This window comes from Tachypleus tridentatus, chromosome 3 (assembly GCF_004210375.1).
Source record: "Tachypleus tridentatus isolate NWPU-2018 chromosome 3, ASM421037v1, whole genome shotgun sequence".
In the NCBI taxonomy this organism is placed as follows: Eukaryota; Metazoa; Arthropoda; class Merostomata; order Xiphosura; family Limulidae; genus Tachypleus; species Tachypleus tridentatus.
In genome coordinates this window covers 18,047,138-18,072,949 of record NC_134827.1, presented here as the reverse complement: position 1 = coordinate 18,072,949, position 25,812 = coordinate 18,047,138, and the positions used below count along the sequence as shown (strand labels likewise).

Here is a 25,812-nt window from a genome sequence, read left to right as displayed (position 1 = left end):
TTATGGTCAATTTGGATTTTTTTATTTACATGTAAAAGAAGCAACTTTTCATGTCCTAGGATAACCTTTCATTAGCCATGAATTTACATAACTTCTGTCCAGGGTACGGGTACCCCAGCTTGTATACTTAATTTATTATTATTATTATTATTAATGAAACGAAAGCTTCTGGTTAAAGCAAATGTAAAAGGCAGAACAATGAAATAGAAAGCCTATCTTATAAAGCTTAAAAAGCTTAAGTTCACATTATTAACTCTTTTTTTAATCGTTTGCTTGTTACAATAAATTACACAAATGAATTATTTTTACACTTATTCAAACATTGTCTCTTACTATGTCCCTAACTTCGACTGGAATTTTGAAATTAAAATCTTGTAAGAAGAACTTGTCTTCAACCAGGTAAAATGAGAACTTTGTTGCTGTGTTTAAAGACAAAACAAAAAGAAAGCAGTAAAACGATATTTGTAGAAAAACGATATTTATCCGCTTATAAACCTAACACGGCATATATTGAGAAAATACAGTTAGAAAAATGAGCGAATAAACACACGTGGCTGGTGTAGTTCTAGATTGGGGGCATGTGTTCGCTCGAAATGCCAATCATATCGAAGAACCTTCAATAACCATTCTGATTCTTTTCAAACAGCACATGGACGGACGATGTTTTCTTTACACACATATCTACATTCCATTTTAAGCAATTTAGACTTTTTCGCCTATTTATGTACATGCTGATAGGTTTTAGCCTTTACGAGGTTACAATTCATTCACATAAGCACAACTGGTCAAATATATATACCAGGATGTTTGTTTGCTTGTTTCTGAATTTCGCGCAAAGCTATACGAGTGCTATCTGCTCTAGTCGTCCCTAATTTACTAGTGTAAGACAAGAGAGAAGGCAGCTAGTCATCACCACCACCACCAACTCTTGGGCTACTCTTTTACCAACGAATAGTGGGATTGACCGTCACATTATAACGCCCCCACGGCTGAAAGGGCGAGCATGTTTGGAGCGACCGGGATTCGAACCCGCGACCCTCAGACTACGAGTCGAACCTTAACCCACCTGGCCAGGCCCATCTTCTTTTAGCTCTTAAACGTGTTACATCGACGAACACTTTACTTGATAAATCAAAATATCTAGTTTCTTTACCTTTACAGTTGAAAGAAACAACAATCACTACAGATTTACTAAGGTTTATAATGATAACAGAAGTGTCCATTCAGATATTTCATGTAAAAATAAAGCTCATAATTAAAAATTAAAAACTAACAGATATGGGAATAGTTAAACTAAAATAAGTATCAAATTAGAATAGTTCCAATCTATATACACGAAGTACATTTTCTCCTTTGGCAGAAGGGAGGACGTAATCCCTTATTAGCCCGTTAATCTCCTTTCTGGGACTAAAATTATAAATAATTATACACATAAACTAAGCTTTACTTTTGTTCAAAAACATGTACCAATCATTCTTGTAGCCCGGCATGGCCAGGTGAGTTAAGGCGTTCGACTCGTAATCCGATGATCGCGAGTTCAAATCCCCGTCTCACCAAACATGCTCGCCCTTTCAGCCATAGGGGCGTTATAATGTAACGGTCAATCCCACTATTCGTTGGTAAAAGAGTAGCCCAAGAGTTGGCGGTGGGTGGTGATGACTAGCTGCCTTCCCTCTAGTCTTACACTGCTAAATTAGGAACGGCTAGCAGATTGCTCTCGAGTAGCTTTGCGCGAAAGTAAAAAACAAACAACCAAACCAAACTGATATAATTAACATGTACAGGGTTTAATAATTTACTTGCTAATAAACCACCAAATGTAGGCTAAAAATACTAACGCATTTCGTTAGTTACATAACCATTACATATGCTGCTCATGGTTCCTACTCTTGAGAAATTTCACTGTTGGCAAGCCGCACTTGCAAAAAACAAAAACATAATAAAGCATCAGACAATTTGCCATACTTTCAGTGGAACACATTTAGTTGCCAAAAACAAATAAATAAAGCTTCAAGTATCTGATTAAAAAAGTCTGTCCATGTTAACCCTAAAGCTTTATGTTGATAAATCACTGGCTTTAACCAATGGCAGCCGGGCACGTTTTTCTGGAGAATTTTAAAAATGCGAATTATGTTTATCTAATTACAGAGTAAGCCACTATATATAAAATATTTTTGAATTTCGATAAAAAAACACAATAAGTTTTATTTGTAAATATCTGTTTTTATACTTTAAAACCATCTGCGTTTCAGCAGTCAAGATGTCAATATAATAATGTTATGACTTAAAGTTTATCACTTCTAAAACATGCCCAATGGAGTTCTATGATGAAAGAAAATAAGATTGAATTTTTTCAGATTTGGGTATATAAATTAGGCTGTGCCTTAGTTAGTGGTTAACGTGCCAAACCTGTATATCAGAGAGTTCCTGTTTCGAGGCTCTCTGCCTAAAAAACGTTTTCCGCATTTTGGGAATGTCTGCGTGTTATAAGAGTGGAAGTTAAATCCCACTATTCGGTTCGATAAACTATCCCAGGATTTGGCCGTGGGTGTTACAGCCTAACTTCCTTTTTCCTAGTCTATCTTTTCAAATTTAGAAATTAATGTACGTAGACTACACTTTGTGTAGTTTTGCTCAAATGTTCCGAAACAAAATATGACAAAACACAAAAGTCAGTCATGCTGCTGAATATAATGCCATCATAGTAGGACTGTGCATAATTTTTAGCACTGTAGTCTTAAGAAATATTCAATATCATATTTTTATTCTTCAGCGTTATGAAACAAGTATTTCAGTATGCGTTGATTGTTTCAACAAATGGTTCAGCTGCAGCCATCGGACCAGTTACAGTATTTTTCTGCTCATTGATAGTAGTTTAAAATAACGTGATACGTAATTACTGTTCGCGGATGTCTCTTAAAAAAATAGTGCTGGTTCAACCCAAAATCGATTGCAAATATGATTGCATATTGTGATGTTTCTTTCATTTAACGGCTTAAAAGTATAAAGCTTGTGCAAGCTTGGATTCACAACTACTACATCAATTCTTTAATATTGTCTTGTTATCACAGCTTTAAACGGTGTTTCCGTTTGTTTGTTTTGAATTTCGCGCAAAGTTACTCTTGGGCTATTCTTTTACCAACGAATAGTGGGATTGACCACTATTATTGACCATTATAATGCCCCTACGGCTGAAAAGGCTAGCATGTTTGGTGCGACCGGGATTCGAAACCGCGACCCTCATATTACGAGTTGGACGCCTTAACCCACCTGGCCATGCCGAGCCTAAACGGTGTTTCTGTTAAAGAACTAAAAGTTGTGACTCAAACGGCATCTGGTAATGGGCAGGTTCATTAAAACGTTTCCAATGTATAAACTAAGGGGAAAATCGGCACTATACTAGTATATTAAACGAACACAAATTATATCTTGAAAAATTGGTTTTCGGTTATTTGTGGTTGTAATCATTGACACTTTTTTCCTAACTTCTATAATAATGGTACTTTGTATAAGAAATAAGGTTGTACTTTGATTCCGTATTTCTGTGTTTTAATCTTTTTCACATAATCATTAATAGTTTTCCAACTCGTTCCATCAGTAACGTGTTATAGCAGATTTTCACACAAAATATATACGAATCTTAATTGTACAACATTACAGTATAAAAGTGTTCTCAAAAACGCAATACATATACTTTGAAAACTGTGTGTATCAAACTCTATTTTAAAGTAACTAACAAAAGACGTCACTGGTTACCTGGGCTGTAAGGGTCATAGCTGCTACCCGAAACTGGCGAAAGTCCACAACTGACCATCGCCTTCTGGTCATTCATAATACAGTTCGGAGAGAGTGACTCCATCGACATCTGAGATGGGGAATATAACCACACCCCTTCTTCTGGGCAAAACTGTGTTGAGCCCGTAGCTAAAGTTGAGTCCCCTGTCTCCATAGGACTACATGAGAAAGGCTCTACCTTGACTGTGCCAGCGAGATTTGGGGACATGATTGTGGGAGATGAGTGTTCAGCCACCACTGCCAAGCTGTTTGCTTCGCTGGACCGAAGTCCATCGGGTAAAAGCACCGGCTTCATTAGAATGCTGTCGGTAATAGTGTAGACTGCCGAACTTTGGCTATCACCCATTGCCTCCCACAGACCGGCCGCATGGAGCGCTGGTGTCGAATAACAGAAAGGCTTCCCTTCAGAGCACTGGTGTCTTCAGTAGCTAACTGGCGTCTAATAATAGCAACAGCAGAAAAAACATTAAATTAGATATGAATATAAGCATACATACGTGGTAATAATGTAACCTGTAAGAGCACACACTCAAGCAACAATTCCATAAACATTAAAACATGAACCAATATAACACATAAAATGAATTCCTTAAACTGACTCACAAAAATACATACACAATTTTCACAGCATGCGATTTGCGAAAAATTTGAGTCGTTCAGAGAAAGTGATAAATAATACACTTCAAAATACTATGGCACCTTAGGCAAATCAACTTAGACTATTTCTGCCACCTGACGTTCAAACAAAACTGGTTTCTTTCATCAGTCAGCAATTACAACTTTGGAATAGAGCGTTCCACGATTAATATATTTTAGATAATTAAACTTAATATGGTTCTGCTCAAAGCCTTCTGGAAACAAACGACGTGTGCTAAGTTAGGACTTCTTGCATAATGAAAGAACATTTTATACTCAACAACATAATAATAAGTCTCTTTGGGAATGTTCTAAAAGTGTATTTTGTAGATTTACACCTGTTTTCTAGTTTATCTGAGATATGAAAGGGACAACAGCAGCGTGGACACCAAAAAAACGTAGAGAGAAGGTTTGGCATCAGACAAAACAAAGTCACTATTGGCAGTACAAATCAGAGAATTTTTGTCTCTCTCTTTCACTTATTTTAGTATCTTTTGTGAGCTAAGTCTACGTTGTAATTTACTGAAAGGATTGCTATCCGATAAATAATTTTGCGAAAGGTAGAAAATTTTAAACAACAAATTTATACATATATATCTTAACATTAACCTGAACAAGAAGAACTAGAAAGATTATAAAATTTATAAAGTTATTTTCATTATAATACACCATGTTACTTTAGAAGCCACAAGAGACATATTGAAAGCTTTAATCAATAGCATAGGGATTAAAAAAGTCTCAAGCTAATTTAGATTAGTTGAATTCTTAAAAGAATTCAAGCTACCTTACAATAAGAACAGAAAAGGATTGATTGAGCAGTCATAATTAAGTTTCATAGCTATATTTTGTCCCTATAGATGGCGATATAATCTAATAATTCTTAACGTACAATCAATATTCGATAAAAATAGAGGTGCCACGTACGATGATGTCACATTAACTTGATAATGCCGAAAAAAGTTTATGTTGTGTTTTAAAACTACGTGTTTTTTGACCTTTTTAATTAACTCATTTTACTGTCAGTCTTTGCTAAATAGTCACATGCTGTACACATGGTTATTAATTGGCATGACTGTAATATAAATTATATTAATTTAAATTTTCTTAGCCTTCGTCACTTCGTTTCAGAGCCATATGTTTTATTCGTGTTTCAGATTAATAGTTTTATTGCTATTGGTGATACGAAAAGATTTTTGTTTTGGATACAATAATCATGTACAAACTACCAAATATACATCCGTAGCAAAGTTTTTACTTGCACAGTTTTAGAAAACTGGTTTTACGTGAAGCTTGGAAATTCATTGTACTGTATAAATTATTTTAAAACAAAATATCTAACTTATAATTTTTCTAATGAAGGTTTTGATTTCTGATTAAAACGTTGTCATAGTAGCTCAACGATATATCTGAGGTTTATAACGCTAAAACCAGGTTTCTATACCCGTGTTGGATTCACTGTGTAGCTTTGTGCTCAGCAACAAACAAACACCCATTTATTCACGTACACACCATTCCTGGACTCAGCATATAGCCTCATGTGGCTTTGCTATAAGAAAAAAACACACACACACATATATTATGCCACCGCTTGCAATAATATTCAATTATTACTAACACAAGTATATATACCAACTCTTCTGCCATTTTCAGTTAATATGAGTATGTATCACAGATACCTTTTCTATTCGCAGTTGATCCAAGGGCGACATAGTTGTCTTCTCCCTTGTTGTATGTTGTTGGCATTTTGTGTACAAAATATTTTGCTCACCGTTTAACTGTTTTAGCGACTCATGTAAAAGCACTTCCTTTATATGCGGCTCATTTACCTCGTATGTAGATTGTCTTAGTATAAAAGCTGTTTCCTTTTAGAATTTCGTTTAGGGCTGCACATGCTCGATTAGCTACCTCTGATACAAAACTGATAGAGTTAGAGAAAAGTACGCACTCTCAACTATTATCCGATAGTTTGACTACCATTCTCATGGAGGGATCCATAGACTCGTAATGAGGAGCGTAGTTCTGTGGGCAAGGGGACGCGAACCATGAATCATCGAACATACAGTCTGGTCGTACTTAGAATTACGTTTCGATAGAGCCCATGAGAGTTTTAATAACCACATTCGTCCTTATCTCAACGGCAGATATGATGTTAATCCTTCTGTAATTAAATTAACGCACAGTGTTTTGCCAATACTATCTGACGCGTTTTTTGTTCTTGTTGTTGCATCACACTTTTGATTCTCATCCAGCATCCCATATTATTTATTTATTTACTTCAACCTTTCGTAATTACTTTTAGGTAATAATTTTTTCCGTTATGTTCTGATCGACATAAATGTTTGGCGTCTAGAATAAGCTTATTTAATTACGTTTTATTTTTTATTTCTGTTCCTGTTTCTACTTATGAAATGTATTTATGTAATAAAGAAGGATTATACAGTTAATATCTGTTGAATTTCTTGGTTTGTTTTTGAATTTTTGCGCAAAGCTACTCGAGGGCTATCTGTGCTAGCTGTCCCTAATTTAGCAGTGTGAGACTAGAGGGAAGGCAGCTAGTCATCACCAGCCACCGCCAACTCTTGGGCTATTTTTACCAACAAATAGTGAAACTGACCGTTACATTATAACGCTCCCACGGCTGAAAGGGCGAACATGTTTGGTGTGACTAGGATTCGAACCTGCAACCCTCAGATTATGAGTCGAGCTTCTTAACCAGCTGGCCATGCCTGGCCCCGTCTGTTCAGTTCATGGAAGCAGGTTCTCAGAATTACTCTCGTATGAATGTGTTTGCAAAGTAGTTTATATTTAAAGTGTTTTATAAATCACGTTACCGCCGCAAACCTCAAAGCAATGTAATTGGTTCATCTTCACTTTCAAAACGTAATCTTCCTTCAAAGTTACATAGTTGCATAGTGCACTTAAAAATAACTGTTATTGATTATAAATTATTATGTAAATAGTAGTATTAAATTATCTGTAAACTGTATTCTTCGTTAATATATTAAGGAAACCTATAAATTAGGTTCAACTGCTAATTTAAAACAGGTCCCTCATTTAGACTACTTTTCATATATTCATCCTTAAACTATAAGTTGACTTATACTGTGTACGGTGTTACAAGTTTGTAGGTTTCTCATACATGTGCATCACTTAATGTAAAAGTGCACGAATTTCCTCTCAAAGAAGTCCAGAAACGGCATGAAATTCCTTGGTTCTACCGTGTATGGATTTGTATGTTTACTCTTTGTAAAGGCCATTTAGAACCCTTACACTCTGGTCTATTTGTCATCTTGTTTTCTTTTTCAGTGTCTTACGCAAAGTATAATTAGATGTATTTTGGCCAACATAACCAGCGGATTGTTAATTTAACGGGTAAATTATTGGGATATTAACAACATTTCAAGTTCAAAGTTCTCTTTAAAAGAAGATCAAAACGTGTCGATTTTCAGGCTCAAACAAATCCTCTATGTCTAAAGAAAGAGAAGGTTCATCAAAGTATACCACATTTGAGGAAACAAACAGAATCTAGTGAACAGTAAATTTTGAGGCAGATTCTTTATCTCTTATAGTCTTGTAAAACAAGGTTATTATTTTACACAGATTGATATTTCATGTTTTCCGTTCTTCAGTTTTTTTTATCTGAAACGCAACAAGTGTCAACCTACATTGCTTTCAAAATATTTTCACTCATATCCTAGTTTAGAGTCCAGGCCTGTCTCCAGTTGCTCCTCACGTAGGCGTACCATTTTATTTCGAAATCCTCTTCCATTTAGTGATACAAATATAGACAGACGAAGAAAGCGGAGGATTAGAAAAAAAACACCTTAAAAATGTGTGTGTGTGTCTCTGTGTGTATAACAGCATATACTCTGTATGGTGTATCGATTCTAACCATTTTCTAGGTTTATTCTTACACTGTGTAAAGTTTTCATACGGTGTTGTGATAATTGATAGGTTTGCTAGTTTACGCGTTCATTGATTTGATATTTAAACAAATGCAATGAATATGGATAAAAATAAAAATTTAAAAGATAAACATACGTATAATGGAATGAAACTGTTACATAGAATGTTTTAAGTTTTCAATAACAACAACAACAAAAGACATTTCCTTGGCGAATCCACGAAAGCTGTTGCAAACTACAACCAGGCTCTATTTCAGATTACTTAATATTGAACTTCAATCTGCGAAAAATACGTGGTAACTACACGAAATAATTTTGACATAATGATCTGACAGGGAGCAAGCCACTAATGTTAAGGTTCTGGATCCAAGTTTGATTTCTAACACAATATTGTCGTACTTCTAGTAGGGCAGTAAACAGTGTTGGGGTCCTGATGAACTGAAAACAGCTAAATTATGAAAATAACTCTAAAAAAGTTTTTCCCTTCGAAGTTTCAGGAGATCAAATCTTTTTAAATTAAAACTTGTCATAAATAAATGTCGTCTTATGCCACAACTTTGTTGCAAGCGTCAATTTATTACTTTGTAGCAAGGTATTCCAAATCTGATCATGTCCTTTACCCAGACTTGCTGTGTTAAAGCACAGCTTTGGAGGGTATTACAATAAATATTATGTCTACAACACGATATAATGAAATTATTTACCATCAGCCGTGTTGGAACCATATTTTCAATTCATTTCATTAATTTATGATGCAAAGGGGCGTTTTTAAGCCTTTACCAATGTCAATTCTTTCCATCAAAATTACACATTCAACAAATATCATTTGCCGTCATCCCTAACCTTGAATTACCAAACAGAGGGAAATCAGCAGCATCCCTACTACAGACACTGATAAGTTCACTGTCACTCTCATAACGCATCCACAGTTCAAAGTGCTTGGCATATATATTTATGGTATTGGGCGGATTCGGGTCCGGCTCGCTAGTTCCTAAATCCAGCGTTTTGTCACAGGTGTTAATACGTTTGTTTGCTTATTCTGAATTTCGCGCAAAGCTATCTGCGCTAGCCGTCCCTAATTAAGCAGTGTAATACTAGAGGGAAGGCAACTAGTCATCATCACCTATCTACTCTTTTACCAACGAACAATGGAATTGACCGTCACACTATACGTCCCCATGGCTGAAAGGGCGAGCATCTTTGGATTACGAGTCGAGCGCCTTAACCACCTGACCATGCCAGGCCCCTCTCAACATGAAAAAAGTTAATTACATTTTGTCTTTTCGAAAACTTCAAATACGGATTTTTATTTAAAATGTTCTTCGGTTTTTTTATTATCTTTTATCTTTTTGTTACTTAAGAGTTTCTTTCAGCTGTTTTGTTTTTTATTATTTCAACAAACAAAACAAATTTTTCTTATATTTAACATGTAACTGAATCGTGCACAAAATGTGTACATTCGAGTATAGTGTTCAGCAATTTGTTTCGGAATGAATAAAGTTGTTTAAGTGCCTAATTTACTGAATTAATAATAGCCTAGAGTTTCAAAGTAAAGCTCAGGTTTAATGTGGTACAAGTGAGGAATGTTTTATTTTCGATAAATAAAGTGGATTATCCACCATTTATAGAGGTCGCTAAGCTGAGTATTAACACGAGGTGTTTAATATTATTGTTTACCGCATGTAATTATTCCCCGCGGAATACACCAACAAAGACGACAAAACAATGTCGTATAATCACGTTCAGATAATGTTTCAACGGTCGCACTGAATAATGCTAAAGATAGAGCAACTGTTCATTGTGTAGGAAAAGGTACACGTTGGCATAGGTTCTATTATGTGATCCAATAACTTCTAAAGCTATTATTATTCAAGATAGTAAAAAGCAGTTGTGTATTTTCCTTAAAACAACACAACGATACAAGAGCATACTTAAAATAAAGCTCCAAACTCTAGCAAATACAATTTAGTTGACACGGATTAAGGTGGAATCCCCACTTCCACACACAGTGGCAAAGCGATATGTTTGCGGACTTACAGCGCTATAAATTCGGTTTCGATACCGTGGTGGCAACAGAGCACATATAGCCCTTTGTGTAGATTTGTGCTGAACTACAAACAAAGAAACATTACCATGGGATAACTTACCACAATACAATATAGAAACGTGAACAATGCAAGAAATTTACTTATTAATTCAAATGACACGAACTTAACTGATATATAGTAATGTGCAAAAGTGTTAGGACAAGAGAATATTTTGTCATTGTTTTCACTTTATAGAGGTAATCCTTCCATGTATTATAGAACGTAAATTTTAACACCATAGCAGTGCAGTGTCTTAACTATATAGATAGAAGCTAGCATATGGTATCGATATACGCTAGAAGAAATCGTGTTAATAGCAATGCACAAATAAACCTTGGTAAACACAGTGTTCAACGCTAAATATTAAAATTTGTTGTCATGCTATGACCCCCCCCAAAAAAAAAAAAAAAAAGTAAAAAGTTGTCAGTAGAGAAGACATTTCGCATAAAAGCTTCATGTGATGCCAGTTGGACTCTGGCCTAGGTTTATTTTCCTTTTCCTTTCACCAATAACAGAAATATTTGGAATTATTCATCCTGTTTCTGACTACAGATAAAAATATGTGTATATATATAAGTATACAGATCTATATATGCTCGTGCACACGCCTGGCTGTTTCGTACTCGTTCTGGACACAGATCACCGACTACCACGTCTCTTTCCGTCATCGACTCGTTTTGTCACCTCTTTGCCTCGGCCGCACATTTCTGAAACTGGATTTGCGAGAAAAAAAAATCACCCAAACCTGTAGTAACGAAACATCTCCAATCTTCCATAACAAACTTATTCTAAGCCTCACGAGCGGGGCGAAGGAGAGAATAAAAACATTCTCGAACACCCCAGTTGGGGCAGGACGCCTGTGGAGCCCACTTTAAGGTGAACACCTGTAGCGGTTTCTGGTTTGGTTGGTCTCTGACAAATTAATTGTTGCAGACTTAAAATGCTGTCCAAACACTGTCAAGCACACGCTAGACCGTGAAATAGGTAAGTTTCAAGATAGGGAAAGAAAAAGCAGAACACCTAAACTCAATGATACTAATGTTAAGTATCTTCGTTTATGCAGCCTTCGCGACAGAATTAAGACTGCTACTGATACCAATCATGAGATAAAAGATCTTTTACCAAATTAGAGAAAAGTGTCTGGATCTACAGTATCAAGAAAACTCGACGTTTATCAGTTTAAATATTTTTTACTTCGATTTCCAGATATTGTCAAGAGAATGAAATTTATTTAAAAAGTAAAAAAAAACTGGGCTTTTGATGATTGGGAAAGGGTGTTATGGACGGATGAGTTCAAGTTTGAAATAACTGGTTCAAAGCGTATGTTGTACGTCCGGCGGAAGAAAGGTGAAAGATATTTACCTCAGTGCATAACCATGTTTTATGGTAGAGGCAGTGTGGTGATTTAGGTGCTGAGGTGACAAGCTATATTTGCAAAAGAGATTAAATAATGGACTAGTGCAAGTACCATCAGATACTGACCCATCATGGTATACCCAGTGGTTTGCGTATTATTGGTAAAGGGTTCTACTACCTAGCAGATAATGACCCCAAATGCTCATTCTACCTATGCATAAATTACTTAGCAAAGAAAGAAGCTGCTGGAATCATTCAAATGATACAATAGCCCCCACAGAACCCCAATTCCAACCCAATTGAGCAGATCGGAGATTTGATAGATCAAAATATTTGAAAAATTAAAAGTTAATTAAGAAACTTTACAGGTGTGTATTAGAGACATTTGGATTACAATTCTAAAGGACTCTTTAATTAAATATGTTGCAACAAAGCCTGAAATACTGTCTGCAATTATTAAACCAAAGGGAGGCCCACAAAATATTAATTGTTTGCTGAATTCGAGCACTTCCACTTAGTTTCTGTTGCACTAAATAAATATGACGATTAATATAATTTTGATGTTTCACCTGTGATTTACCTTCTGTAGTTGTTTTTTTTTTTTTAAGTAGCCTGAAATCTAATATTTGACTTTGTGCTAGCACTTTTGCACAGTACTATGTTAATTAAATAGAAAACATAGTCTATGAAGTTAGGTTTGGGTAACACCTTTATGTCAGAACGGAGAATGTGGTTCTACGACGCTGAAATCAGAGTCACTCTGCGTGAATCTCAGAACAAGATATACTCTCACTCAGTATTTCTGTTTTAACAGTTTGGAAGGAAAGATTGGTTAAATTAATATATAAAGTTATAAACGCATTTTCGGATCATTAAAATAAGTATCCACATTAAAATAAGTACCCACATTAAAATAAGTACCCACATTAAAATAAAAGTAACTTTTTTTGACACACATAAAAACTTGAGATTTTCGAATTGCACCCCTTAAAAAAAGTTGTATTATGTTTCTTATCCGTCAAGCGACAAAAGCAATACGTTTTTGTATCATTTATTTCAGTGGCATTTAGTTTAACGTTTTTTTCAGTTTTCTAAAGATACTTTATCCTGACATATCATTAAGATCATATTTTCCTATATGTATTGATTATAATTACAGATAATTAACCCTGTACCGTTACTAATGATATCAAAGTTAATAATGTGCTACCAACTGATATATATATAGGGTATTATGAGTTCACGTAATACTTATATTACTTTTTCACACAAAACCCCATACAGCAAGCACATTATTCGTGATAATATTGTTACGAGACCTTACACACCAAATATTATTATTCATGACAATATTGCTACGAGACATTGTACACCAAATATTATTATTCGTGATAGTATTGTTTCAAAACTCTAGGTATTATCATACATTATGAATAAATGAAATGGGTGTAAAATCTAAAAAAATCTATCAAAGTTTAGATAGTTACTTAACGTTTCGGCTGTACAACTTCATTAAGAGCATACTTTTTCTGTAGTTACTCAACGTTTCGGCTGTACCACTTTATTAAGAGCATACTTCTTCTGTAGTTACTCAACGTTTCGGCTGTACAACTTTATTAATAGCATACTTCTTCTGTAGTTACTCAACGTTTCGGCTGTACAACTTTATTAATAGCATACTTCTTCTGTAGTTACTCAACGTTTCAGCTGTACCACTTTACTAAGAGCATACTTCTTCTGTAGTTACTCAACGTTTCAGCTGTACCACTTTATTAAGAGCATACTTTTTCTGTAGTTACTCAATGTTTCGGCTGTACAACTTTATTAAGAGCATACTTCTTCTGTAGTTACTCAACGTTTCGGCTGTACAACTTCATTAAGAACATACTTTTTCTAATAAATTCATCGGTTTAATTAAGCCGTTTATTTTAATAATTAAAAATGTGCAAAAATATATTGTACATATAATTATTTCCATAATACACAGCTCGGAGTAAAGATAACCCGATGTGACATTGTTCTAAGAAAATACACACTCCTGTTTGTCTTATATGAATAAAAAAGTTAAAACATTAATAAGCGTTATTCGTAAATAAATCTTTTAAACATGCTTCTAGAACCTATGGAGGATATTTACTATAGGCAGTTTTCAATACATAAAATAGGTACGAAAGTGAATATTTTGCCTTTACTACTTACATATACATATGTATATGTAATTTATTTTATATGTTTATTAAAATGTGATAGCTGATGTTACAAATTTCTTGACAACTTTCTAGGAGTTTATCCGTCTTCTAGTACCCCTTTTGATGGAGAATGTGGCCAACCATAGAAACTCTCCTGATAAAATGGGCGATCAAATAAGCGGTTTTAAAACTCCTTTGAGTAGATGCAACAACCAAAGAAGCTGTGAGTATTGTCCTAAGAACAATACACATGTTGCTCTACTAAATAATAAAGTGCAGCTTTCCAAGAGCACGAAATCTCTTTGGTAGAATTTTAGCTAAATTTCGCTCCACCAACAATTAAACAACGCTGAAACCGTATGCCTTTTACTGTATTGCTAACGTTATCAGTTTTCATAGATTTATGGATTTATTTGTACAGTTGCATCATGCCAAACTGCAAAAGAGATTATAATTAGTTAATCTACTAATGATAGCGGCCAGGCATGGCCAAGCGCGTAAGGCGTTCGACTCGTAATCCGAGGGTTGCGGGTTCGAATCTCGGTCGTACCAAACATGCTCGCCCTCCCAGCCGTGAGGGCGTTATAATGTTACGATCAGTCCCACTATTCGTTGGTAAAAGAGTGGCCAAAGAGTTGGCGGTGGGTGGTGATGACTAGCTGCCTTCCCTCTAGTCTTACACTGCTAAATTAGGAACGGCTAGCACAGATAGCCCTCGAGTAGCTTTGTGCGAAATTCAAAAACAAACAAACAAAAACTAATGATCAAGCTTTCAAACAGCCCGTAATATTTATTGTAATTTTCTTTAAATTCATTAATACACTTAATGTAACTCTTTCATTTGGTATCTTATCGTTTTCAACACTTTCATCTTTACATTGCCACTTAGTGGCTGAAAAAGTACCAAGTGATATTGAAAAATTATTTCAAAATAGTCCACCAACTAGATGACACCTTACAAATAGTAAACATTCTCTAAAAACAACATAAAAAGATTTTAGTCACTTGCAAAAACTTGAAGCATCTCACAGCACAAGATTCAAAGTACAAATCCCTTCCTTCGGTCGTCTGTATTTTTGAGGTCTTGAACAAATTTTCCAAAGTCGATTTCCAATGTCTTGTTGATATTTGTGTTATTTATTTAAAATACAGAAAATCCTCTTTCATTGCTTCGTTTCCCTATGCTCCCCCCTCCCCATAATGGCACAGCGGCATGCCTGCGGACTTATACCGCTAGAAACCGGATTTCAATACCGTGGTGAGTAGAGCATAAATGCCCCATTTATGCTTAGCTTCAAACAAACAAATCGACACCATTTACTTTGTAGCGGTCGACACTTATTCAGTGCGTATCTAACAGTTATTTCTGGCGATATTCTATAAATATAAGATTTATCAAATGCGCCTTTTTAGAGTTTATGAGTTTCCTAATATTACTTTCTCAATTTATTTCGCTTATATCTTCTTGGTCTTTTATTAATTAAAATAATTATTAATTTATTTTCATAATTTATTTTAGTGATGACTGAAGAATGAAAACCATTTTCAATAAAGAAAACATTGAACGTTTAAATAAAAATGTTTTTTTTTAATTATACCCGATCGTTCATAGACCCTTGAAAAAGGCTTAAGCGAAAACGTAAGATATTATAACAAAATATCTGAAGTTGCTTGTCGCCTTCATTGTAAATCTAATTGATTACTTTAATATTTATTTTATTATTCCTTAATAAGTTATATCTCAGTTTGAGGAGTTTTTTGTTTTGTTTTTGTCTGGTAAAGTTTAAATTACTGGCGTTTATGGCTTTCTGAATCAACAGTCACTGTGCAGGAGCGGTCTTAGAGTCATTCAGTCACTGTGCAGGAGCGGTCTTAGAGTCATTCTGGATACCTGGTTAGAAGTTAGTAAATAGAGCTCTATAACGATAGGAAAGGTCTTAAGTAGATCAAAAGGCCTAGTATCGGGGACCCTTCCATTACTATGCCTCCAAAAAATTGCCCAGTTTGCCCATTACGTATGAACGCCTATACTCACACACTGCAAATTAAACACAGCCATGATTAGTCCTATTCAATGTTATATGTTCTGGGTTGGCTTCATTCTATCATTCAGAGAAAAAAGGAAAACGTAGTCGCATAGAAGTCGTTATTTTGTGATGTTATCCTATATGCAACTGTGATATAGTTTTTTCACAAAATAAATCAAGAAAAATACCATCGCTTATTAGTTAGTACGTTTCAATGACTCGCCCCTTGAGAGCAAATATTGAAATATTGGCTGTAATTTCTTTGCAGACGACTATCTGTGCTTTGCCCACCAGGAGTATCAAAACCCGTTTTCTAGCGTTGTAAGTCCATAGACATACCGTTGTGCCACTGGGGGAAGAAAAGATGAGAGAAACAACAGAAAATATCATAAAATTTTAAAACTTTACATACTCTTTTGTTCCTCGTAATTTATGCAAGTTATATTTTAGTTACTATAAATAGGCGTTAAGTTCGTAATTTCTAAACTAAGCGGTTCCATTTCACCTTTTTAAGACGCTACGCGTTTCACAGCTGCAATTGGTATGTTAGCTTTGTTGATGTAAATGGAGTAAAATGTATTGTTTTAGTTATTGAAGAAATTTTAAAGTTTATTATTGTTGGTTTGTTTGTTTGTTTTAAATATCGTACAAAGCTACTCAAGGGCTGTCTGCGCTAGCCGTCCCTAATTTAGCAGTGTAAGACTAGAGGACAGGCAGCTGGTCATCACCACCCACCTCCAACTCTTGGGCTACTCTTTTACCAACGAATAGTGGGATTGACCGTCACATTATAACGCCGTCACGGCTGAAAGGGCAAGTATGTTTGGTGTGACGAAGATTCGAACCCGCCACCTTCGAACTACGAGTCGTTTATTATTATTTTAAATAATGTTGTTTATGTTACGTTTTGTAGAATATAGAGGCTGAGACAGAAATAAATATACAGAAGAAAAATATGTAATCAATATACTACTATAAACTAATGAATTATGTAATTTATTCAAGAGAAAAATAATAATTTATTGTCACATATCTTCATTTTTACCATTTGTTTCTCATTACATGTATTCGTTTTTTTTACTTGGATATTTTTATGTTTTTCACCAGGCAACTTTTTTTCTAATGTAACAGAAAACCCACAACTCAAGACAATATTTTTGTGCCAAATAGCTTTTCAAGTTAACTCACATTCATTTGTTTTTACTTTTGTTCACTTTTGTTTCCAACTTATTAAACTAAATGTTTATTCTAACTGTGGCCTGTTTTAATATATCATTTGTATCAAGCAGAAATCATGTGGAAAAACAGGTGTCTTCGGGAAAATAATTTTATAAAACAATTGAAAGCTGAACAAACAAAAAGTAACACCACCTCGTGGACTGTGATACAAAAAAATAACAAAAATAGTTATTGTACATAATAAAGTGTTTTTTGTCTGGTTTGACATATACATAAGCTATATTTGTCAAAATTGTACTGTGATATGTGGACATCGATGTCATAATTTTACTATGATATGTGGATACCAATGTCTTAATTTCACTATGATATGTGGATACCAGTGGCCTAATTTTACTGTGATATGTAGACACCAGTGTCTTATTTTTACTGTGACATGTAGACATCGATGTCTTAAATTTATTCGATTTGTAGGTACCAATGTCTCAATTTCATTATGATTTGTGGATACCAGTGGCCTAATTTTACTGTGAAATGTAGACAGCAGTGTCTTATTTTTACTGTGACATGTAGACATCGATGTCTTAAGTTTATTTAATTTGTAGATACCGATCTCTTTAATTAGTGTGATATATAGATACCAATGTCTTTCCTCAAATTGCGGCCACTACTCTACACGACGATTATTATTATTCATTATTCATAATAAAAATGTTGTCGCAATGGCTACAAAGACGAACTGTGACTACTTTTGTACACAACTTTTACACTGTCCAGAATCTATGCTAAAGCAGTCGATTTGACAACCAGTTACCAAAACATAACGACTCATAGACTGTCTTTACTGTTGTTGGGCAACAGTGTAGATATTCTGTAAAAATAACCCCTTGTTTTCAGCGCACAAGTTTTATCTATTAACAGTTCCAAACCTAAGTGACATGCGCATAAAATAACCGTTACTGATAGGTTCTGGTGGCAAAAAAAACGTTAAATAAGACAAAATAAGTTTGCATATTTTATATATGATAGCTGAGCGTGGCCTAAAGAGTAGCGTGCTGGACTATAGGTCTGTGGGTCCATTATTCGCGTCCCGATTCTGCAAAAACTAAAATTACATCGAAGAGACATAGTTTGTTGGAAGTTTAACACAAAGCTATTTGTTTGTTTTTTGAATTTCGCGCAAAGATACTCGAGGGCTATCTGCGCTAGCCGTTCCTAATTTAGCAGTGCAAGACTAGAGGGAAGGCAGTTAGACATCACCACCCACCGCCAACTCTTGGGCTACTCTTTTACCAGCGATTATAACGTCCCTACGGCTAAAAGAGGGAATATGTTTGGTGCGACCAGGATTCGAACCCGCGACCCTTGATTTACGAGCCGAACGCTTTAACCTACCTGGCTATGCCGGGCCTAGCACAAAGCTACACGATGGGCTATATGTGCTATGTCAACAAAGGATATAGAAAATAGGTTTCTAGCGTTGTGAGTCAGCAGATATACTGTTGTGTCATTAGGGGATATGAGGAAGTCTCACTATTAAATCATTGAGTTTAAAATTATAAACATCTAGCGAAGATAGCTTTCGAGTAGGTTTACACAAATATTGAAAGCAAGCCAGTCTTATAATGAAATATACAAATTTTAAAGTTAATAATTCGTTTTTAAAATGTTGTTTCTAATACGAATAAAACATTTATTTCTCTCTTTCTTTTCTACTGAATCAATACTATAAATTAAACATACTAGTGATATTCATATTTTATACTAAATCTATCGAACTTGTTAACTGAAACGAATTAAATTAAAACCTTTGGCAAAGTCGAAGTACCCATTAGGTGCCTGACTACTAAAGGTCGCTTCGGAATTCTACGATGACAGTGATGTAAAAGCAATGAAGAAGGCTCTTACAATTATATATAGAAAATCAGGTTTCTCGACAGGTGTCACCAGGTGCTTTAAATATTCGGGGTGGTTTTCTTTTTTAATTTTTCAAGACACCGACTGAGGGTTGTGTGCGTGTTTCTTTTATAGCAAAGCTACATTTAGCTATCTCCCGTGTCCACCGAGGGGATTCGAACCCCTGATATTAGCGTTGTAAATCCGTATCGACATTTCTGTTTATTCAGTGTTTTTAAATGTGAAACGGCATGAGTCTTGTTCACTGAAATCAAGCAAGTATGCTTCAGATTGTTTTTTTTACTATTAGTCCTAAAACTGAAACTCAGATGGTAAATTTGAATTGAAAGCATTTTTTTTAATTAATCGATAAAGAGAGTTTTGGATTTTACAGTTTCTTTTACAGAAAAATGAAATCTTTACAATAATTTTGAACTAAAAATTGCTTAACATTTGCCCTTATTCACAAGAATAGTTCGAAGAACAAGGAGGATAAATAAAGTGAGAGAAAAAATAAATCCTAAATTATGAGCTAGTTAAATCTTACCTCATCAGGGACAGTATATCAATGGAAAAAGGACTTTTTGTCGTATTTTTCGACACAAAACTGTTCTATAATTTTCTGCGTAACTGGTTTTGAGAAGAGAAAAATTCCACTCATTCTGTTGAAGTCTTGATGTCGTATACGTTTTCAAGTAAATCTACGTATGTGTATGCTTTGTTGTGTATTAATAAAAAAATTGTACGAACCGTTTACCCCTGAAGTAAATAATCATAATAACTAGCTGGGGTACCCGTATCCTGGACGGAACTTTTTGTAAATTTATGAATAATGAAAGGTTATTTTATGATATGAAAAGTTCTTTTCTTCATACATAATTAAAAAAACAAACGAACCAAAACGCTCATTAAACCAGCAAAACACGTGATGTGAAACCGTACATTTACATGTATCTCCTCATAGATCCAATAAACCTTCATGCCAAATTTGGTAAAGATGTATCAACAGGAGCGAAGTAATGGTAAAACAAACCCCTCAAAAACACTCATATATCTACACCCTACGAAGTATTTACAAGGAAATACAACAGACAGTACCATTATATTTACATAGATGGCGACAGCGCATTAAATACGCGTGTGACGTATTCATGACATCTGCGCTCTGAAAATGGAGGAAAATAAATTTCTTTGTGACGGAAAACGGAAGCGAAACGGGAACACCGTGACCCCTATTGCAAATCTACATGTACACATGATAAAAATTCGCAAAATTGAGAGTTGCACGATGCGTAATAAAAATTTTTTCCTATATTATGTAAACAAGAGTTCCAATATAGTGTGATATATTCAGAGACTCCGAGAACGTTTTTCTTTAACTGTTATCATCTGTGTCTTGATTTTTCAGACACCATTTGCCTGATTTATTTAGGTCCCTTCTTAAAAATCGATAATGATTTCGTCGATTCATATCTTAAGTGTGCAAATCATGAAACATAAAGTACATAAGAGCTGCTCTCCTCGATTTTACCGTTATCTGTGACAATAAACGAAACGTTTCTTGTAATTTTACAGGAAAACTGTACGTGTGAGTGTTAATTTCACTAGCATTTTCTCAGTTTCGTACTTATATTTCACTCTCAAGGTTTTATTGTTAAGCTAAATATGAAAAGAAAGGAAGAAATCAAAAAAATAATTGGCTAAACTGTGCTTTATTACCACATTTTGCCCGGCATGGCCAGGTGGGTTAAGGCGTTCGACTCGTAATCCGAGGGTCGCGGGTTTGAATCCCGGTCGCACCAAATATACTCGCCCTTTCAGCCGTGGGGGCGTTATAACGTGACAGTCAATCCCACTATTCGTAGCCCAAGAGTTGACGGTGGGTGGTGATGACTAACTGTCTTCCCTCTAGTCTTACACTGCTAAATTAGGAACGGCTGGTGCAGATAGCTCTTGAGTAGCTTTGCGGGAAATTAAAAAAACAAACAAACAATGTTTTATTGGAATCGCTCGTCACATACTCATCTAAAGTTTGAATTTCTTACAGTCTACACAGATTGCATAGCTCGGCCTACAGTCTGCATTAGTTGTATATTGTGTATTTTAGTCCATAGTTTTATATATTTATATGTTGTAATTTTATTCACTACTTTATTTGTGCACAGCAGGAAAAGCTTGTAACTGTCAGAGAAGACAAGACTTAAGCAGTTTTTCATAATTTTCTTTTAAACAACACATGTTTTGAGGTAGTTTCGTATTTGCCTTTTAAACAATACATAACTTGAGATAGTTTCGTATTTCCACTTTAAACAATACACATCTTGTGGTATTTTCATATTTCCCTTTTATAGGTTGCGTACAATTACTGACTGTAAGAAGAGTTTGATATTTTGAATTTATATAATGTATGACTTATGGCAGAGTTTAAATCAAAGTTTTTGTTTTATTGTTTGTAACTAAGCACAAAGCTACACAATGGGTTACTTGTCCACCACAGGTATCGAAACCCGGATTCTATGTTGTAATTCTGCAGGCACAACGCTGTGCCACTGGGGTGCTAAAACAATGCATCATTAAGTCTCATAATTTGAGTTTAAAGAATAATGATTTATTGGTAAAATTTAAATCAATATGAGACATGGTTTGTTGTAAAAACACACTGAGTGGACTAATGTTTGGCAAAAATTATGATTTCCTGTAAGAGACACGCTAAGTGAATTACTGTTTGGCAAAAGTTATGATTTCCTGTAAGAGACACGCGAAGTGGACTAATGTTTGGCAAAAAGTTATGATTTCCTGTAAAACACACGCTAAGTGGTCTAATGTTTGGCAAAAAGTTATGATTTCCTGTAAGACACACGCTAAGTGGACTAATGTTTGCAAATAAGTAATTACTTGCTTTAAGAGACACGTTAAGTGGAGTAATGTTTGGAAATAACTCATGGTTTGCTTCAATGCATTTTCTGAGAGTTTAGTAACGCAGAACAGAAATATACACTAGAGTGTAACTCCTTTAGAGACTATTTTCTTAAGTTAAGAATAACTAACTGACGTTCTGACATGGGGCTCATCAGGCAGTTGAGATACGACAAGCATAGTGATGGTTGAGGTGCTATTTAAATCATCAACTACTTCAGTGTGAGCTAGAGTAAGTTGGGATACGACAAGCATAGTGATGGTTTAGGTGCTATTTAAATCATCAACTACTTCAGTGTGAGCTAGAGTAAGTTGGGATACGACAAGCATAGTGATGGTTGAGGTGCTATTTAAATCATCAACTACTTCAGTGTGAGCTAGAGTAAGTTGGGATACGACAAACACAGTGATGGTCGAGGTGCTATTTAAATCATCAGCTACTTCAGTGTGAGCTAGAGTAAGTTGGGATACGACAAGCCTAGTGATGGTTGAGGTGCTATTTAAATCATCAACTACTTCAGTGTGAGCTAGAGTAAGTTGGGATACGACAAACACAGTGATGGTCGAGGTGCTATTTAAATCATCAACTACTTCAGTGTGAGCTAGAGTAAGTTGGGATACGACAAGCATAGTGATGGTTGAGGTGCTATTTAAATCATCAACTACTTCAGTGTGAGCTAGAGTAAGTTGGGATACGACAAGCATAGTGATGGTTGAGGTGCTATTTAAATCATCAACTACTTCAGTGTGAGCTAGAGTAAGTTGGGATACGACAAACATAGTGATGGTCGAGGTGCTATTTAAATCATCAACTACTTCAGTGTGAGCTAGAGTAAGTTGGGATACGACAAACATAGTGATGGTTGAGGTGCTATTTAAATCATCAACTACTTCAGTGTGAGCTAGAGTAAGTTGGGATACGACAAACATAGTGATGGTCGAGGTGCTATTTAAATCATCAACTACTTCAGTGTGAGCTAGAGTAAGTTGGGATACGACAAACATAGTGATGGTTGAGGTGCTATTTAAATCATCAACTACTTCAGTGTGAGCTAGAGTAAGTTGGGATACGACAAACACAGTGATGGTCGAGGTGCTATTTAAATCATCAACTACTTCAGTGTGAGCTAGAGTAAGTTGGGATACGACAAACATAGTGATGGTTGAGGTGCTATTTAAATCATCAACTACTTCAGTGTGAGCTAGAGTAAGTTGTGATACGACAAACATAGTGATGGTCGAGGTGCTATTTAAATCATCAACTACTTCAGTGTGAGCTAGAGTAAGTTGGGATACGACAAACATAGTGATGGTCGAGGTGCTATTTAAATCATCAACTACTTCAGTGTGAGCTAGAGTAAGTTGGGATACGACAAACATAGTGATGGTTGAGGTGCTATTTAAATCACCAACTACTTCAGTGTGAGCTAGAGTAAGTTGGGATACGACAAGCATAGTGATGGTTGAGGTGCTATTTAAATCATCAACTACTTCAGTGTGAGCTAGAGTAAGTTGGGATACGACAAACACAGTGATGGTCGAGGTGCTATTTAAATCATCAACTACTTCAGTGTGAGCTAGAGTAAGTTGGGATACGACAAGCATAGTGATGGTTGAGGTGCTATTTAAATCATCAACTACTTCAGTGTGAGCTAGAGTAAGTTGGGATACGACAAACACAGTGATGGTCGAGGTGCTATTTAAATCATCAACTACTTCAGTGTGAGCTAGAGAAAGTTGGGATACGACAAGCATAGTGATGGTTCAGGTGCTATTTAAATCATCAACTACTTCAGTGTGAGCTAGAGAAAGTTGGGATACGACAAACACAGTGATGGTCGAGGTGCTATTTAAATCATCAACTACTTCAGTGTGAGCTAGAGTAAGTTGGGATACGACAAGCATAGTGATGGTTGAGGTGCTATTTAAATCATCAACTACTTCAGTGTGAGCTAGAGTAAGTTGAGATACGACAAACACAGTGATGGTTGAGGTGCTATTTAAATCACCAACTACTTCAGTGTGAGCTAGAGTAAGTTGGGATACGACAAACACAGTGATGGTCGAGGTGCTATTTAAATCATCAACTACTTCAGAGTGAGCTAGAGTAAGTTGGGATACGACAAGCATAGTGATGGTTGAGGTGCTATTTAAATCATCAACTACTTCAGTGTGAGCTAGAGTAAGTTGGGATACGACAAGCATAGTGATGGTCGAGGTGCTATTTAAATCATCAACTACTTCAGTGTGAGCTAGAGTAAGTTGGGATACGACAAACATAGTGATGGTCGAGGTGCTATTTAAATCATCAACTACTTCAGTGTGAACTAGAGTAAGTTGGGATACGACAAACATAGTGATGGTCGAGGTGCTATTTAAATCACCAACTACTTCAGTGTGAGCTAGAGTAAGTTGGGATACGACAAACACAGTGATGGTCGAGGTGCTATTTAAATCATCAACTACTTCAGTGTGAGCTAGAGTAAGTTGGGATACGACAAACATAGTGATGGTCGAGGTGCTATTTAAATCATCAACTACTTCAGTGTGAGCTAGAGTAAGTTGGGATACGACAAGCATAGTGATGGTTGAGGTGCTATTTAAATCATCAACTACTTCAGTGTGAGCTAGAGTAAGTTGGGATACGACAAACACAGTGATGGTTGAGGTGCTATTTAAATCATCAACTACTTCAGTGTGAGCTAGAGTAAGTTGGGATACGACAAACACAGTGATGGTCGAGGTGCTATTTAAATCATCAACTACTTCAGTGTGAGCTAGAGTAAGTTGGGATACGACAAGCATAGTGATGGTTGAGGTGCTATTTAAATCATCAACTACTTTAGTGTGAGACACAGTAAGTTGGCGAACTGCAACTTTAATAACTTTATTTCATGCGTTACACGTCGGAATTAGGTTCATGATTTAGTAATGTTCAGTGTTGAGTCAACTAACATGTTTGGGATGGTTAGTTTTGAATACAGTGAAGTGATTCTATTAATGTAATATATAGATTTCCAGGGTTTTTTACCTAGTCAAAGAAGATAGCATTTTACAGAGTTAGAAATCCATATTAGAAGTAAAATATGCTTGTAGGAAAAGGTGCTAAAATTCGCTAAACAATTCTTCTTATACAACCACCAGGTGCTCAACTCCTTTATAATATCCAATCCTAGCACCCTCACGTACCGTGCCCATGCAAGAAACTGATCTTTATTTTATATTTTTTTTTTTAATCTCGCGCAAAACTACACGAGGACTACATGCGCTAGCCGTCCCTAATTTAGTAGTGTAAGACTACAGAGAGAGCAGCTAGTCATTACCACCCACCACCAACTGTTGGGTTAGTCTTTTATCAACGAATAAAGAGATTGATCATAACTTTATAACGCCCTCATGGCTGAAAGGGATAGCATGTTTGGTATGACGGAAATTTCATCTCGAGACCCTGAGATTGCTAGTAGAGTGCCCTAAAAACCCGGCCATGTCGGGCCTATAATTGCTATTTTATCGGACATACTTAATTACGTTTCGAACATCAAATCAGCTCTAAACACTAGTTTTCATTAATGATGGATAATAAGAAACAAAATTAGACTGTAAAGACAGCAACGTCTGTTAGTCAGGTGTTAGTAATTATGAGACAAGAATTCTCACGAAAATTTTAAGCATGTATCAAATGTCTCATGGAAACTGTATTGCCTATAACCACCACCCGTGAATACCTATTTATCGTACTGATAATCTCTTAACCGTGTTGCTGTCGTGTTTATTGACACAGAATTTCATTTTTACACAAATATAGAAAGCAACATATAGAACGACA

General features: G+C 35.5%; 1 protein-coding gene across 2 annotated transcripts in view; it reads right to left on the bottom strand.

Moving 5' to 3' along the window:
• LOC143246462 (ecdysone receptor-like) overlaps positions 1-25,812 on the bottom strand; it is a 153,909-nt gene that overhangs the window by 62,824 nt on the left and 65,273 nt on the right. For both annotated transcript variants that reach the window (XR_013025983.1, XM_076493204.1), the window contains exon 2: positions 3,757-4,234. Coding sequence is in view for 1 of the 2 variants with exons in the window: in XM_076493204.1 (XP_076349319.1) it covers positions 3,757-4,141 (385 nt within the window). In the remaining variant the exon portion in view is untranslated. The remainder of the gene's footprint in view (positions 1-3,756; positions 4,235-25,812) is intronic.